General features: G+C 35.9%; 2 protein-coding genes and 2 long non-coding RNA genes across 4 annotated transcripts; 3 read left to right on the forward strand and 1 right to left on the reverse strand.

Moving 5' to 3' along the window:
* Positions 1-1353: 1353 nt before the first annotated feature.
* LOC113679033 (ketohexokinase) lies at positions 1354-7620 on the forward strand. Its single transcript, XM_027195963.2, has 2 exons — positions 1354-2577; positions 6364-7620. Exon 1 carries the CDS (start codon positions 1369-1371, stop codon positions 2356-2358), a length of 990 nt encoding a protein of 329 aa, XP_027051764.2. The 5' UTR covers positions 1354-1368; the 3' UTR covers positions 2359-2577; positions 6364-7620.
* On the reverse strand, positions 3722-16108 carry LOC113679034 (importin subunit alpha-1). The gene is made up of 24 exons (XM_089198851.1): positions 15919-16108; positions 14953-14997; positions 14389-14475; positions 13519-13554; positions 13006-13058; positions 12753-12800; positions 12330-12377; positions 12087-12172; positions 11399-11485; positions 10495-10577; positions 10199-10285; positions 9712-9756; positions 9403-9465; positions 8760-8828; positions 8492-8548; positions 7382-7453; positions 6998-7051; positions 6642-6689; positions 6404-6478; positions 5927-5995; positions 5280-5321; positions 4920-4980; positions 4574-4665; positions 3722-4073 (listed from the first exon to the last, which is right to left on the reverse strand). The coding sequence occupies exons 1-24, from the start codon at positions 15967-15969 to the stop codon at positions 3975-3977; spliced, it is 1557 nt and encodes a 518-aa protein (XP_089054977.1). The 5' UTR covers positions 15970-16108; the 3' UTR covers positions 3722-3974.
* Positions 10970-12542, forward strand: LOC149048595 (uncharacterized). Its single transcript, XR_016184560.1, has 3 exons — positions 10970-11238; positions 11415-11510; positions 12117-12542. It is a non-coding gene; the product is annotated as an uncharacterized LOC149048595 (long non-coding RNA).
* Positions 12678-14398, forward strand: LOC149048596 (uncharacterized). Its single transcript, XR_016184561.1, has 3 exons — positions 12678-12859; positions 13110-13226; positions 13651-14398. It is a non-coding gene; the product is annotated as an uncharacterized LOC149048596 (long non-coding RNA).
* Positions 16109-16305: the final 197 nt, after the last annotated feature.

The following is a 16305-nucleotide window of genomic DNA, read 5'->3' on the forward strand; positions in this document are numbered from 1 at the left end:
ATGCATAAAGCAGTATGTTTTCGGAGGTTACCTGAATAGCCGCAACACTCCTAAAAGTGTTTGTAAATTGTAGTCTCTAACGTTGACTCGCTCTTCATTCAGCACAATTCGCCGACAAGATGAGTTATTCAGTTTAATCAATGTTTGCATCAGAGGTTCATACTAATTACACTTCTCCTAGTTTCCTACAATTAACTCTTGTGAAGTCACTACGAAAGAAAGCAAAAGATTTTGCAAAAGTATGACAGCTTTTTAATATCTGATTTAATAGCAATAACTCACGCTCCCCTGCGGGAATGAAATATTTTGTATCATGTTTGCAACTCGTGAGGACGGAGAGATATTTGTGTTTAAATTTCAGTTTGCTACACATTACACTTGCCTAGGGGAAATGACTTCAGTCACACAAAAGTCTGGTCTGTGCTGCATGTATGTTCATTGAACTGGGTAAAAGATAACGGATTGCACCTAGAGACAAGGACTATCCTGGTCGCACGAATCTGTCACTTACTCATACTTGTAAAGGTAGAAGTTCACCATTGGTTTTAGCAGTTAGCGTTTGACCAAATTACCCATTGGTAGAGGTTTGAAACCGGGTTAGCACAAAGTTTACGACTTGTGATAGCGGCGAAAGCTCTTGAATCTAGATTAACTGTTGAATTTCAGTGTAACTGGTCAAAATTTTTTTATCCATACACGTTTGTGTAGCTCTTTAGCATCTATTGAACCTGAGTCCTAACAAAGTCTAGTGTCAGCAATAACACAACAAAGTAAAATTGAAAAATTTCGGAATAAGTTTATGGAATATGTCATCACCCTGAGAGCGCCTGCAGAGGGTGAAGAAAAAGTATCGGGGAAGTGAAAATGATTCGTTTAATTCATGGGTTCAATATCGCAGACTAACTGGAAAGATGAAAACTTCCATTGACCTGGTTTTCGAAACCCCGAGCGTTCAAGGATTAATAAAAGTGCTATATTATCTGCGTCTATTTTCAGGTGCGTCAAAATCGTGCTGTTGTCTTATCTATACGCCTCTCTATACAAACCTATATTGATGGTGAAACAAACCTGATTATTTTCAGACTAGACTTTATCATTTTTACATTCACTCATGTCACAAGTACTCAGGTAGCTTTTGAATACGAGATCCTTCCTTCCTTCATAGATCCCAAATAAACTGAGTATGCATTACATGTATGCATTACACGACAGTGTCGTACTTCCCTTTTCTTTTCTTTTTTATGTTAACTTTTATCGCGTGGATCTGTCTATCTTGACGGGTTTACCGCCGGCCCCCACCCCACCCATATCCCACCGTTCAGTCTGCGTCGAAAATCCAGTGGCTACGTCATGTATGCCGTAACCATCATGGCTGCCGAGGTAAAGACAGAATCTTTTAGTGGACGTATTTTATGTGTCGGTCTTGCCGCTCTTGATATTGTGAACACGTGTGAACGGTATCCAAATGAGGATGAAGACGTCAGGGCAATATCACAAATATGGCAAACTGGTGGTAACGCATGTAACACCTCAACTGTGCTGGGAGAACTGGGAATTGATTGCGAACTGTTTGGGACCATGTCGTGTGGACCACAGGCTGATTTTCTTTGTAAACAGATCAGAGAGCGAAAAATACGCTATGAAAACTGCGTTTTCCACAAAAATTGTGGAACGCCAACATCTTCTGTCGTGTTGAGCCTGAACAGTGGCAGTAGAACCATTGTGCACTCCAGAAACAATCTCCCGGAACTTAAAGTTGCAGATTTTGTGAAACTTAACTTGACAAACTACAGGTGGATTCACTTCGAAGGAAGGAAAAACGAGGAAGCTATTGTGCAAATGATTGATAAGATCGAGGAATTTAATGCGACTCAGTCATGCAACGAAAAGATTTCTGTATCTTTGGAATTGGAGAAACCTAGAGAATCTCATCTTCTTTTACTTAACAAAGCCGATGTAGTATTCATAAGCAAAGAGTTTGCTCGATTTCGCGGTTTCTCTTCGTCTGCTGAAGCAGTCAAATCCATTTACAACAAAGTCAAATCTGGTGCCGTGTTGATTTGTGCATGGGGAGAGGGAGGCGCGGATGGAATTGGTCCTGATGGTGAAATAAAACACAGTAATGCCTACCCCCCAAAAGTAATAATTGATACTCTGGGAGCAGGGGACACATTCAATGCTGGAGTCATTTGTGGTTTGCATGGAGGATTGACTCTTCAAGACACATTAGATTTTGCTTGTTTCCTGGCAGGTGTTAAATGTGGTATCCAAGGATACGATGGCTTGGCTAAAGCTGTGGCGAGCCATCATTGTTGGGAGACTTACATGAAGGGACTAGTGAGCAATAACCTAAGGTAGCAATGGTGGAACACATTTGAGACAGAAGGAAGTTGTAATAGGTACAATAATGTGTAAGGTATTATTTAGCCTGGGAAGCAGTCTCCTTTTTCTCAAGTGCCAAGTGGGAGTAGTGCAAGGTGTGAGCTTAGCAAGAGTTATGTAAAGGCAGAGGAAAAAAGGGAGCAAATTTCATAAGAAGCAGGTGGATGAGAAATGAAGGAAAGGAAAAGCTTGTTGGTGGGTGTAGCTATTTTACCAAAAGCCTTAGAAAGTCTCCATCAGGGCAACAAAGGTCATGACCTGTCACATAACAAACAGTCATCGTAACCTTCTGTTTAGCAAAATAAAAGAACACAATTTTTTTTCCACTTGAGAAGAATGTTTAACGCTGTCACATCAAAGAAATGTGCAAATTACTTTTGCATTCCTTGTGACAAAAAGTATTTCCAATTTGAAGGTCTCTGAAGAATCTTTTTTTTCCTTATTTTTTAATCATATATTTATGGACAATCTTGCACCCTGATTATGACAGCTATGGGGAAAAAAATATACCTTTTTTGAAGGCAGCTCCAATTTTACTTGATTTGATCTGATCACTAAATTAGCAGTAAGCTCTAGCCAATCTGTTCACATCAATAGCTTTTATTGATGTATAACTGAATGCAGCTCATCTTCCCTCCCCCTTGCTCATAATTTTCTATGCTCTTTTGCCCCATGCCTTTAGCTCGTGCCCATCTTGCTACTTGCTAGGTTTCATTGATTTAATAGTGAAACCTTAGTTATGTGGGCAACTATGGGACTGCTCCTGTGTCCACTTGATACAGATCCTGGTACTTAAAAGGAAATTGTGCAATAATTCTTAACAGTTCATTTTTGGAGAACAAATCAACAGACTGAATTTGTTTGTAAACTGAATTGTAAATAGACACCTATGTTTGGTGGTTACATTTTATCACCAACTTCACCAGGAACCTCTCAAACCTTGCTAACAAGGGTGCTGGTTCACTTGTGACTTAAAAAAATCCTCACCCAAACAAACTTTTTAACTATGTAACATCAAATATTCCATTAGTGTACAGTGAAACAGCACAATAGGAGAAATCACGTTTATGACAGAATTGCAAGGGTATTTATGAGGTTGCTTTAGACATCTGATTTGTGCAAACCACAAATCTTTCAAGGCCATGGCAAATTGAGACATACCATAAATTACATCAACTTCTGGAATAAAAATTAGGCAAATGAGAACAGAATTAATAGCGCCCTTGATTAAACAGTGATTTAGCTGTCCTGAGTAACTTACATTTTAGGGGATTAACCATTAATTACATAAACCTTCCTTTCATTTCCTTTAAAACTTACACAGTAAAGATAGGCTTGATTTTGTCAAATGTTTTTATTCTCATTTTCATCTTACAACCCATGAGAGCCCTTTGCTTTTATACAAAATTTTCATGTTATTTACAGACAACAGCTATTGTCCTAAGTTACAGTGTAATATCAGCATTGCAGAGTGCAATATTTTAACTGACATATTCTCACAATAATCCTACTCTAAACTTCTTTTACATCCTAATTTTTTTAATTGCCATCTTTGCTTGTTGAAAAGTTTAGTCAATTATGAATATAAATTTTTAGAAATGAAATCCGCCCATTGGTAAAGGTTGTGGAGTTCCAAACTTGTATCCTTCACTTGTAGCTTCTGGGGCAATCTGCTCAGTCTCCTCAGCACTCTGAAGACATAAACCAACACAAAGAGTTTCTTTTCTATAATTATTTGACAATTTCCTTTTCCTTTAAGTGCTGTGATGCCAGGGGTCCTTTAGCCAGTGCCATAGATCAAAAGCCAAAGTCAAAACTAAATTTGTTTGATTTTACTGTAGCAACTTATTTACAACAGAGTCCTAACATCTTTTGGGTTACCAGACAATTAGATGTCACTATAAAGAGCTCTGGCAGGGAGCCTCTTATTTTGTGCACAAAAACGAGCATCTCTGGGGTTTCAGCTGTTTATATAATAGTACACTGTATTTTTTAATCTGAAATGAGGGCAACAGGGCTTGCAATTGCATGTGGGTAAAAATATAATAACTAAGCCTGCAATTCACGAAAGAGGTCTCCACTGAACCGAATATAGCAGTATCACGCTTAGATGAAAAACAATGTAACATTTAAAGTAGAAATGAAACCTCACAGTTTTCAAGAAATCTCAGTCTGAAGATTTTAATGTTACCTCCTCTGAGAAAAATTTGTCAATTATTGCCAGAGCAGCTTTGTACACCTCAAAGTTTTGATGTGTCTGTAAACTCTCAATTCTTTGGACACCTGAAGAAAGTAAAAAAGGAACATCAGTCACTTTCTGAATCACTCCACATGTGAATTAGCTCAATTTCTTATTTTCAATGAAAAGAGACTTCGATCTTTAAAGAAAGAAGTCACTGAAATTCTTTAAGGCAAATTTTAGGCTGTTCTTCAAACTAAATTAAATTACAGGGTTATATTTTTTAAATAAATGGAACTTTGGCTTCATTTTGACATAATATTTTAATATGTGCACACAACCATATTGTTTTGCATACCATCATGCTCTTCCATTTGGGTGCAGATCAGTTCAAGGATGGGAGCACTTTGACTAGCAGTCTGTGGGTAGAACATTTCACTCACTTAATTAAATTATGAAATAACAAAAATGCATTTACCCAACATCTACAACATGCTATGCCCAAAATTTTCAGGCTCAAACAAGTGAGCAGAAACAAATAATTTGTTCTATAGATCAGTGTATGCTTCTGTGGTTTGTCAATATCTAAAATATATCACAATTCTGCCACTGAGGGTAAAAATTAACTGCAATGTGTTTAACACAAAACACCATTTTACAGTGCCTTTCAGAATTGTTTGTACTATAAGGTTAAAGGCATGAACAGGTAGATACTCACTGAAAGAATGTTTCTGAATCCATCTAAAAGAACAAGGATTACCTAAAACACAAAGCCTGAGAGTCAGTCCACCAGAAGCAAAAATTCACAGAACAGAGCTCTCTGTAGAGCTGGCTGAGGTTTCAATCCTCACACAGTATTCATTCAGTTATTTTTCTCTCCTTTACTCTGCTTGCATGATATGTAGGTTCCACTTGTTCTGTGTATCAATTTATAATGTTATAGTGGGAACATTTATCATGTTCCATGGTATCAGTATTTAATTTAGTGTCTGACTGTACTTAGTGAGTTAGCCCAACCATTTCCAAGACAACTCTACATGCATCAGAAGCCACTAACTGTACTAGTCGTGTTCAGAAACCATCCTTGTCAGTCATGAACAATGATCATATGTCATAATATTATCTGAATGGACTGCTCTCTAATCAGAAAGAAAGTCAACAAATAATAAAAAACATTCCAGATAAGCATATATTTGCTAAAACTCCCAACTGCCAGGAAGCAAATCGATTGGCTTTTAACACAGGGAAGCAGGAGTGGATCTCAGAGTAACCAATATACATATAACAGGTGGCAGGGTGTAGGACAACCAGGTTACAAGTCCAGCACACAATTAACTGATGACAAAGTGAAACCCACAACATTACCTTGGCATCCAAAAAATTCAAGAGACTACACATTGGCTCAATAACCCCATTTTCAACAAGGAAGGTTATCTATAAAAATAACCGAACAAAAATGTATCAAAATTTTGGGGTTAGAATGGTATGAGCAGAACTATTTACCTTTCATGAGCAAAAAAAAAAAAGAAAAGGGAAACAAAACATAGGTAAGAAAATTAGACAGTTTCCCCACCACAGCAAAATACAATCACAAGTCATCAAGTGTTTGCCCAAAACTTTCAAGAGAGTAAAATCCAAAACAGGTACTTATGTGAGAGCTACCTTGAATTAAAGAATTTCTTGGGAGATATAATTTCTTTCCTGCTTAATTGGTAATCAAGGCAAATAAATATTAAGACATTATACATGTTTCTCATTACTGTGAGATGTTACATTCCTGTTCCACATTTTTCACCTGATAGACATGTAAAGCATTCTCTGTAAGAGCAAACAACACAGTACCTGGTCTATTGTGCTGGCTGATGTAAAGTTGGTGATGGCCCACACAGCCTCTTTCTGGCTCTTTAAGTCCTTTCCCTGGGATTAATGCAAATTTCAAAGGCAAGTCTGATCACAAGCCTAGTAACTCAACCTGCTACAGCACATTGGAATTTTATAAAGCTCTTTACATTCGAGGAGCACACTTATCAATGGTTTATAGCTTATTTGCAATTTAAGGCCAATATTGTAAGTCACAAACCTTTAGAACATCTATAATGGAAGGTACCAAGCCTGCATTAATTACAGCCTGAAAATATTGAAATAAATTGTCTGTTAACACTCACATGTTAATATTCAATAAACATTTTATCACCTTGATAGACTCTTACAAGGAAGGGAAGGTGGGAGGGCTTAATTGCAATGGCTATCATGAAAAGCAACTCTTTTGGTTGGTTTCTTAAACATCTTAGAAATATGTTTCATTAACTAATCTCTACACAATTTAAGTTTAGTTTAAACTGTAGTAAGCAAAAAGTCCTATACCATGCTACATAGTTTTACAATTAATTCACTTTATGCAGTCACAATCAGCAGATACTGAACATTTATTTGTACCTGAATTTGTTCTTTTGGACCAGCTGTAATATTTGATATTGCCCAGGTTGCCTCCTGTTGGAAAAAATCATAAGCTGATGTGGAAATTTCAGATGAAATTTCCCCTATGAATAATATTCATGAAAAATGTTTTACTGACTGTACAATTAAAAAAAAAAGAGCAGAAAGGAGAACTTTTCTGGAATATTGCAAACTGAGCCAACATGACAATATTAAAAAGGGAAAAATCATTCCATTCAGCTATGATTGGGTGGATTACAATTTGACAACAAAAATCTGGGAAAAAACAGTCCAAGAAGGTTTTTTCCCCTGGAACTTTTAAACAATAAGAATGATCATAGTTACCAACTACAATTACTGATTTATCACTAGATCTACACTGACCTTAACAATGCTAGCCTTAGAGTGTGACAAAAGCTTCTTAAAGAAAAACAAGGCATTTTTCTCTATCACCAACTGAAATAAATTGATAAAAAGGTTGAGGACAAGGTTAGGCTTTGGCAATCTTACTACACTTCTCTCTTTTTAAATAGCTTGATAATGTTCTTATTTGTTAAGATATAATCTAGACTGTATTTATGGCTTATACTAGCACTGAATAAAGTTATTGTTCTCCTTACAAATGCATGATTGAAATTCAAATTGGATACATCAAATGAGACACTGTGCCATACTACATTTCCTCAATGACAAAAAACACTGTCAGGCAGATTGGACTCAATACTTATTTACCTTGTAAAATTTGAAACCCTCAAAAGTTAACATAACCTAAAGTAGCTGTTTCAAGTAGGTTATATTGTGTATATTCTTCAGTTAAATTCATTATTACACCCATTTTGAAATCACTGGTGGTCCCTGTAAACTGATTGGCTCAGATTGATGCGATTTATTCACGAATGGTGCCATTTTTTGCTTTTTGAACTTAACAAGTCCTGTATTGGGGTTTTTTCTAAATGGATGTAATAAAGTGGTAATTGAACCTTGTGTTGTGCAATTTTGGTCTGAAATCATACTTGTGATTTCAAATCATGTGTACAACTTCAGCCCAAACTGCACTCCACTCAATTCAATTACCATTACTTAAATCTGTAAAAGCATCAAATCATGTCCAGTTTATATTGTGGTTTAACTTTTACTTTGGTCAGATTTTTTAAACCAATTTGTGTTCCTCTTCCTCTCTGCTTATGGTAATCATTCTGAGACAGAAGGAAACCATGCAACCTTTATGTTCAAACCAAGGAAAAATGTGAACCATAATAGTCCATCTTACAGTTGTATGCTTGGTTGCCAAGCCTTTGAACAGGAGTGAGGCTAAGGGTGACCTTGTTATGATACAAACCTTGCTGCTTTTGAAATGCAAATTAATTTGTTATCATGCTAACTAGATTCTGGTCCCTAACACAACAAGGTCACCTTCAGCCTCACTCCAAATCAAAGGCTTGGCAACTAAGTACACAACTGTAAAATGGCCTATTTTGGTGGACAATGACTTACTTGTGTCTGAATATCAGATCCTGTCACTATATTACCAACAGCTCTCAGGGCTGGTGTCTAGAAAGAACAGCAAGTTGTTACATGAATACTTGTATTTGTCACAGCAATACCAGTGAGTGACAACATGACAATGATTATTCTCTCCGGAAAGGTTTAGGGGGAGAACCAGTGGACACTAAATTTATAAGTACAGGCTCCTTGAAAAACTGACAAAAATGTAAAATGATATAGTATGGTACCCCATTATTTTTATGGGGAAAAAACTTACCACAACAGTTACTTCAGTGTGGCCCAATAAATTGATCAAGGACAGAAGAATTCCAGAATCAATTACAAGCTAATGCATGAAAACAAACAGTAACTCAATCAATGGTTAAAGATACATGGTACTAAGGACTATGTTTTTGGTTTACAGCCTTTCTTTTCAAAGGCACAACATATAAAGGTAAATATGTATGTTCAGCAGTTAGGTACAAGACTGAGCAAGACTCATGGCCTTAACACTTAACCAGTCAACCAAGCTGTAGTAGGAAAATGATAGACCAAGTTCACTGTCTTCTGGATCCACTGGTCTGTTACCAGATCAGGATCAAAAATTGTTCTTATTCCTTTTTTTAAAGCTAGTTCTTGAGTATCAATCCCTATCTTAATCATGAGCACACATGTCCACATTCTTCTACAAGTAAAGCTCCTTTAGTCAGATCTTTCAAAAGTTGCTGAAGATATGGAGATTTCACATGAGTTTATCAAACCAAATACAAGAAGTATATAAGAACATGTAAGCTTGTTTTCCATCTTTCTCTCTAATGTGGTCTGCTATCCTCCTGAGGAGGAGAAAGGGAAGAGAGTGCACTCATTTCCCAAAACAGGCCCAGAGCTGGGTAACCAAGCCTAAAACACATGTTGCTTACTTGTATTCGATCATTTGTTCCATCAGTCAAGTATGACAAACCCCAACAAGTGTCAGAGAGAATCTGAAAAAGAAAAAGAAAATTTTAATTAAATTAGACAACAACAAAAAAAGAATTAACAAGTAGTATAGGTAACATGAGAAAGAATACCAACATTCATACACAAAGAATTTTATTTTTTGTGAGGTGAAAAGTAAAAACTTCACATGTAAATGCAAAAATTACCATTGATGATATTTTTTAAGTTCCCAAAATGATGGTGGCTTTCAGTTCATATGAATGAACTTCAGGATAGACTAATTTTTTTACCTCTTTGTCTGTATGATTGATCAACAATACCAAGGCTGGAAGGATCTGAAATAAAAATATTTCAGCTATTAGGAAACTGGGTAATCAATTGAAGCAGCTTTAATAGGAGTATGGGCTGGTAAATAATAGATATTGAAAAAAAAACTACAAGGAAAATTAAGTCAAATTTTGAAGCATTCAGTTTTTCAGTGAAGCTCAAGTGTTAACATATAACCCATGCTTATGAATAATTTTAGCTATAATTAAGTTTGTTATACAGGACAAATATTCTCCATGTTTGAGACTCAAGTCATCCAAGTTCTGTGTAGTAACCAGAGACTTCTACAAACAGGGATTAACTCATTGGCAGCTAATTCATGATCAAACCCCCAATATATTCTTAGTCTGAATATCCACCCAGGGAAAAATAGCAGTAAACACTATTTTCAAAACTTTTGCCAATTTATTAAGGATTCTTATGCCTCTTATTCAGTTCAGTTTTCCTCACCTCAATAACTGCTGCTATCTCAGGAGGTGGGTTCTTATTTCGGCACAGATTTGACAGTGTCCATGTTACATTACGAAGAAATGGAAGCTGTAAAGCATAGATCAGAAAAAAAATAAAATTAATCATATACAACAATTACAAATAAGCTTACAGTAAAAAGTGTGAAGTCTCAGCTTCACACTACATGTATGTTAGAGTCTGCACTGTTCAAAAAAATGACACATTTCATAGAAATCACACTAAGGTTCAATAATTATGTGTAGGGTGAATGTTAAAGGATCAAAGCATTGCCTTACATTTTGGTTTGGTTTGATTAATTCCAGTAGAGGTCTTAAAGCACCATGGCCCAAAACAAAATTCCTAAGATTTGGACCATCACCTGAAACACAACAAAACAAAAATTGTTAATCCAACTGAATCAGAACACGTCAAATGATGCTTCATCAACAGTGCTCTGTAGAAATGATCACAGGGATAATGTTGACTATCTGAGGGACTGACTGGCCAAGTGACTGACTGATTGATTAACCAACAGCCTAACCATAAGGTTTAGGACTGCTGACTGCTTGTTGGAAAGACAGATGGACTGAATAACTGTCTGTCTCACTGCTTTTATCTTTAATACAAGGGGAGAATTCACTCTCCTACTAGGTTTGCCTTTTTCATCAATTATATCAAGCAATCTATGTGATTGATGTGTGAACACTGGATTTATTTTTAGAAAATTATTGTGTTGGGAAGAAAAAACCAATCAGGTGAGTAATGAGATGCAGAATATGTAGTCATGCTAATTGGTTTGTGCTTTTCTACTTAGATTCCGTGATCTGTTCTCCAATGTGATTGATTATAACACAATAACTATGTTTTCTGAGTTTGATTTTTAATGGATCAAGGTCAAACTAAAGTTTAAAATAATGTTTTTATGGAAAGAGGAGAACCAGAGAACTTGGAGAAAAAGACTTGAAGCAAGGACCAGAACCAACCACAAACTCTGAATCCATATTTAGTACCAAGTTTAAGAACTGCACCTGGTTACACAGGTAGGTAAAGCTTGTTACTCTGGATATAATATCATTCTTCTATACATTTTCTCACTGAAAGTCTATCTATGAGTAACTGCATTGTATAACTCACTTTCCATGTGTTATAGAACACAAGGAGGTACTGTATATTTAGCTGCACAGGATTGATTAACAATACCTGCTATATTTCCCAGAGCCCACACAGCCTGTTCTTGAACTTGAGACTCAGGTGATGACAGTAGCCTGACAAATCTGGGCACAGCACCTTCAGATGAGAAAAAAAAATTAAGGTATTAATGAACTTTTAAGTTAGAAGCATTATTTGTATCTTCATTGATCAAAGTTAAACAGTTTATGGGATAAATAGTCAATTGTAGCAAATCATGTGGTATAAATCATGCTCAAATTAAGTTATAGCACTACTTGAATTGTCTCCAACTTAAAACTGGTATTTCAAAATTATTTAAAAAGTGTTTAAAAAGACCCCATCTCTTTGATTAGTCAAGTTTTACTTTCATACAACCACCCTCAACATTATTAACACCAAAGCACTCTATAATATTTTAAATTCTGTCAATAATTGCCTCACCAATCCTTTAAGAGGAAAAAAAAATTGTCTATCAGCATTATTAATACCTGCTATCATCACTGTCATCCAAACTAAGAATCTTTTTTTTAGTTTTTCTGCTTAGTACGGTTTCACGATTCAGATTGTTCCTAAAGACAGTTACTCTTCTCACTCTCAATGATCAGTGTTTGTCTGGTAATCCCTTTGGCTCCATCTCAAGGATTACAATAGAAATTTGCCTCACATTTTGCAACTAGCAGCAATTAGTTAAATGATGAAACAGAAAAAGGTGACCAACCTGATTCCACCACAACTTTTGTCTCATCAGAGGAGCCTGAAGCAATGTTTGTGAGCACCCAAGCAGCTTCAAATTGAATGGAAGGACTACAGGAAAACATACATTGAAAAAAAAAATCCTCATACAATTCCTGCCTAATCCTTATTGATAGCATCTCAAAAAAAAAAAGAAAAAAGCAAAAAAAACTTCCTTAAAAGAGGATGGGTAGCACAACTAATTATCCATTTAAGCTTGTCAACATACTTGTCAAATCTCTCCAAGAGAGTCACAAATTTTGGGATTAGTCCAGAGCTGAAACAAAATAATATGGCTATAAATAAACACTACTGGTCAAGTAATGGAAAAGATAGTGCACTACAGAGATCAATGGAAAAAGGGCTTTCCTATGTTAATCACATTATTAATTGTACCATATTAGGGCCACTGTAGAGAAATAAATATGGTGTGAGTTTAAAACAGATTGAAAAACAATATGTTCATACAAGGTAATCAAATCAGTTTGCTATTGAGAGAGTCTACAGTGGTGAAGGTGGCCTCAGGACCACAAGAGAACACTACACCCTTGAACAAGGCACATGACTTCCACATGATAAAAACATCAAGATGTTTGCTACTGTTTCTTGCTATTATCTACTCTTTAATATCTACTCTTTAATTACAACTTACTCAATGAAATCTTTGATTGGAGGGTTTTTGTGTTTTGATAGCATCTTCCTGAACAAAAGAAACAACAAGCATAATAATCAATAATTGAGTTTTCCTTCAGTTGAGAGGTAAGAAGTAAATGCAATGGGGATACAACTGGCTCCCAGTTTCAACAGTTGATATAGATCATGATAATAAAGAGATTGTCCAGAAGCTAATTCACAAACAAAAATGCAAGGCAACCACAATTAGGAAACTTTAAAAGTTTCATCACCTGGAGATTTGAGCAGCTTCAAATATGGCTTTATCCTCATTTGAGTGGAGATACTGAAACAAAATCACTTTGAGTTATATAATACAATTTTCAATTTGTCTTAGTTTTACAGATACCATGTAACTGAACTGAAGTTGAGGGTAAGAAAGCTGAAAAAAACTCCAAACAACTGTAAGAATGATTTTAAAACTGAAGTCACCTGTGGTCTTCTATATATAGAGGTAGGATATGATGAGGCTTACAGTATATGCACCTCTCTTCACCATGGTTTTGTTGAAAAAATGTAATTGCACAGGAATAGTGTCAAGAAACAAGAGACTATTTTTGGAGTCTGACTAAAAGCAACTATCAATTCTTATTGCCTGAAAACTTGTAATTACAGAACCGTTGAGGAAAAATCATGTATTGGTTGCTTTTTGGAGTGAAATGGTTCACAAGATGAGCTTTCGCATTAGTGGGATCTAAGCAACTCTGATTAACCCCTTTTTAAGCCATTTCTGATAACATACATACCTCTGTAATGGTGGAAAGCGGCAGATGAGTACAAGTCTGTTGATGTAAAAATATATAGTGGCTGTTGCTTGATAATTTTTGTTTTACTTTTGCAAATGTCATTTAATCTACTTTGAATCATTTCAAATGCAGATAGGAAACTATGCAGGAGACCCAAGGAAACACAACTATCTAGAATTGATGTAACCATGCATCGAACAGGCAAATTACCGGTAAATGACAGAAGGCAACAAAGACTCGAAATTCTTATAAACTTAGATCTATAGATATAATAAGCATAGTGGATCAGTGAAAAAAAGACAAAAACAAAACAAAAAAAACCCCAAAATTTAAACAAGTTCTTAATCTCACTAACAATAACAGTTCCAGATGACTAACAACCCTATCATCACTATTTTTGCGATTCTCTAGCACAGTAGCATAGTACCAAGCGCTTAAGCGCTTTGGTCAATTAGTGGAGTTAGTACTATATAAATTATGTTAAATTAAATTAATTAAATTAATTAATTACTAACTCAGAAAGTAATATAATGATGTCAAATTTTCTACAGTTTAAAGTTACATAGAGGGTTACTGCATAGTAGGCCATTCATAAATTGGATATATTGGCTGAGCTAGAAAATAAATAATATTTCATGCATTAACCATTAAAATCAGTTGCAGAGTTTTCCACCTGATAAAAGAAGGAGTAAATTCTTATGGCATATTATTTTGGTGGATTTTCTCTGTTAGAGCAAACTTTTTTGGATTAACAACAATCCAAAAGCTTTTAAAACTCCATTTTTTTTCTTTCTACACAATTGTTGCATAAGTAATTTTAAAATAGCTTTTGGATGTAAAAAGTACTTAAATGAATACAAAACTTCACACCTGCTGACCATTACTTTCTTTCAATGGACTGTCACTTTGACCTTGAGAGATGTTGCGTCTTTTAAGAATCTGGTCATCCCTCTTACTCTGAGAAATATTAACAACAGCTACTTATTTCAATCTTTTTGTTTTAAATGGTGAACTAGCACTTGGCAATATCTTGAGAAAAAGACAGACCAGTTTACCACCCAACCCAGTGGTCTGAACCTCAAGATAAATAGGGGGAAAAGTTTCTGGAGAAACGGTGATGCTGTGTCGCTAGGGGGTATTAGAGATAATTTGGTTTTATCAAGTGAAATTATAAAGAAAATTGCCACCGTAAAGAATTTTTAAAGCTTCAAGTTTAGAACATTGGCCCTTTGTCAACTGAATTTCAGGATGTCAGGCAGTAAATGAATGCATTCATATTGACAGAAATAATACTGCTCCAATGCAGCATAGTAAAAGATTGATCTTTGCTATAAGAGATCGTAAACTAAGTCCCTCTCCTCTACAACATTTAATGCAGTTAAAGATATGCATCATAATTATAAATTCCCAGGTCTGGAAAAAGGAACTGGTTACCTTCCGTAACTCAATCGTAACATCTGTACGCCTACGTCGTAGTTCCTGCAAACCAACCGTCAGATATTAGGTTACGATGTATTGAATACGACTGCCCTGATTGCTGTGCATGATCCAAGCGTAAACGAATGGTCACTAAGAACTAGGAAAACTAGGGAGTTTCTTAGAGATACTCTGGTCGTAAATTGATGACTTCTACATGAAACAAACCACCATACCCAGGTTTATAAATAAAGTATTATTCCGGTTCGGCTTGTTAAGATCTATTTTAACATTTATTTCACAAAGTTAGCAGGCGCTTGATGTCGAAGGCTTCGAGACACGGAAAACTACAAGTTGTTTATGAGCCCGTCTTAAAGTTATTCTCGAGTACATGACGATCAAATAAGGCTGCTAATGCCACAAGCGAAACGCGAATTTGAGGGGCGAATCAGAAGTACGTTGAGAAAGCTTCCACGAGCTTGAGATTGGCAATGTACTGTACAGTAGTTCCAAGTTTTCTTTAAACGAAATTGAGACACCATGTCGATTTTTCAATTTCCAGAACAACACTCTCTCCATAAGCTTTTATACTTGTAAGAAAAACCCCTGAAACTTGAGTTTCATCAGTCCACTGATGTTAAGCACATAAAATACAAGCTTGTGGACATCTGCACTAAAGAGAGATAGCGAATCATTTAACGCTGTGTGGATCGTGGATTTGAAAGGATTCAAGTACATTTCAGCCATCCCCATAGCAATCAACTGAATATTGTACCGATTTCCCCACTCCAATAGAATAGATAGGTCAGTAGGCTGCATTATTGGGAATAATACATGAATAACCACAAAAGCATACACCATACCTCTGTTCAAATTATCCTAAATTATCCCATTTTCGATTGAGCTCGATTAGCTTCGCGTTTTGTCACTTTCACAACTGCCAAAAAAAATTCGATTCGTCAACAATATTATCAGCAAACTTACACCAGTATCCTTTCCTTTGTTCTTGAAGTTTCGAAGACGGTTTTCTGACATGTTTCTTTAAGGAAAATGGAACTTTTCGGAAGATCAGTCGGCAAAAGGAATCCCTTGAAAACGCGAACACACGATGGACGGGGAGCACTTTGTACTTTTAAAATCTGTACATTTACCGCAAGTTCCTCTTATGATTGGCTGAATTATTCCTACCCAATCGAATTTATTCACTTCCAACGGATCTGTACTGTTATTGGTTCATGTCCAAATGTCATTTATTCGAGAAAGGGACTGGCACCTAAGAAAATGCTCTCCTTTCCCGAAGAGGGAGGGGTGGGATAGCAAAAATGGCTATTTCACTTCGTATTTAATTTACTTAGAATAACGAGAGTGGAA

Source organism: Pocillopora damicornis, chromosome 3 (genome assembly GCF_964200805.1).
Source record: "Pocillopora damicornis chromosome 3, jaPocDami1.2, whole genome shotgun sequence".
NCBI lineage: Eukaryota > Metazoa > Cnidaria > Anthozoa > Scleractinia > Pocilloporidae > Pocillopora > Pocillopora damicornis.

Excerpts from the sequence above, each read along its gene's own strand:
- LOC113679034 (XM_089198851.1), bottom strand. The coding sequence starts at position 15,969 with ATGTCAGAAAACCGTCTTCGAAACTTCAAGAACAAAGGAAAGGATACT. Across the intron at positions 12,173-12,329 it reads CTCTTGGAGAGATTTGACAA|TCCTTCCATTCAATTTGAAG; the intron begins GTATGTTGACAA and ends GTTTTCCTGTAG. Across the intron at positions 5,996-6,403 it reads CAGCCAGCACAATAGACCAG|ATAACCTTCCTTGTTGAAAA; the intron begins GTACTGTGTTGT and ends TTATTTTTATAG.
- LOC113679033 (XM_027195963.2), top strand. The coding sequence starts at position 1,369 with ATGGCTGCCGAGGTAAAGACAGAATCTTTTAGTGGACGTATTTTATGT.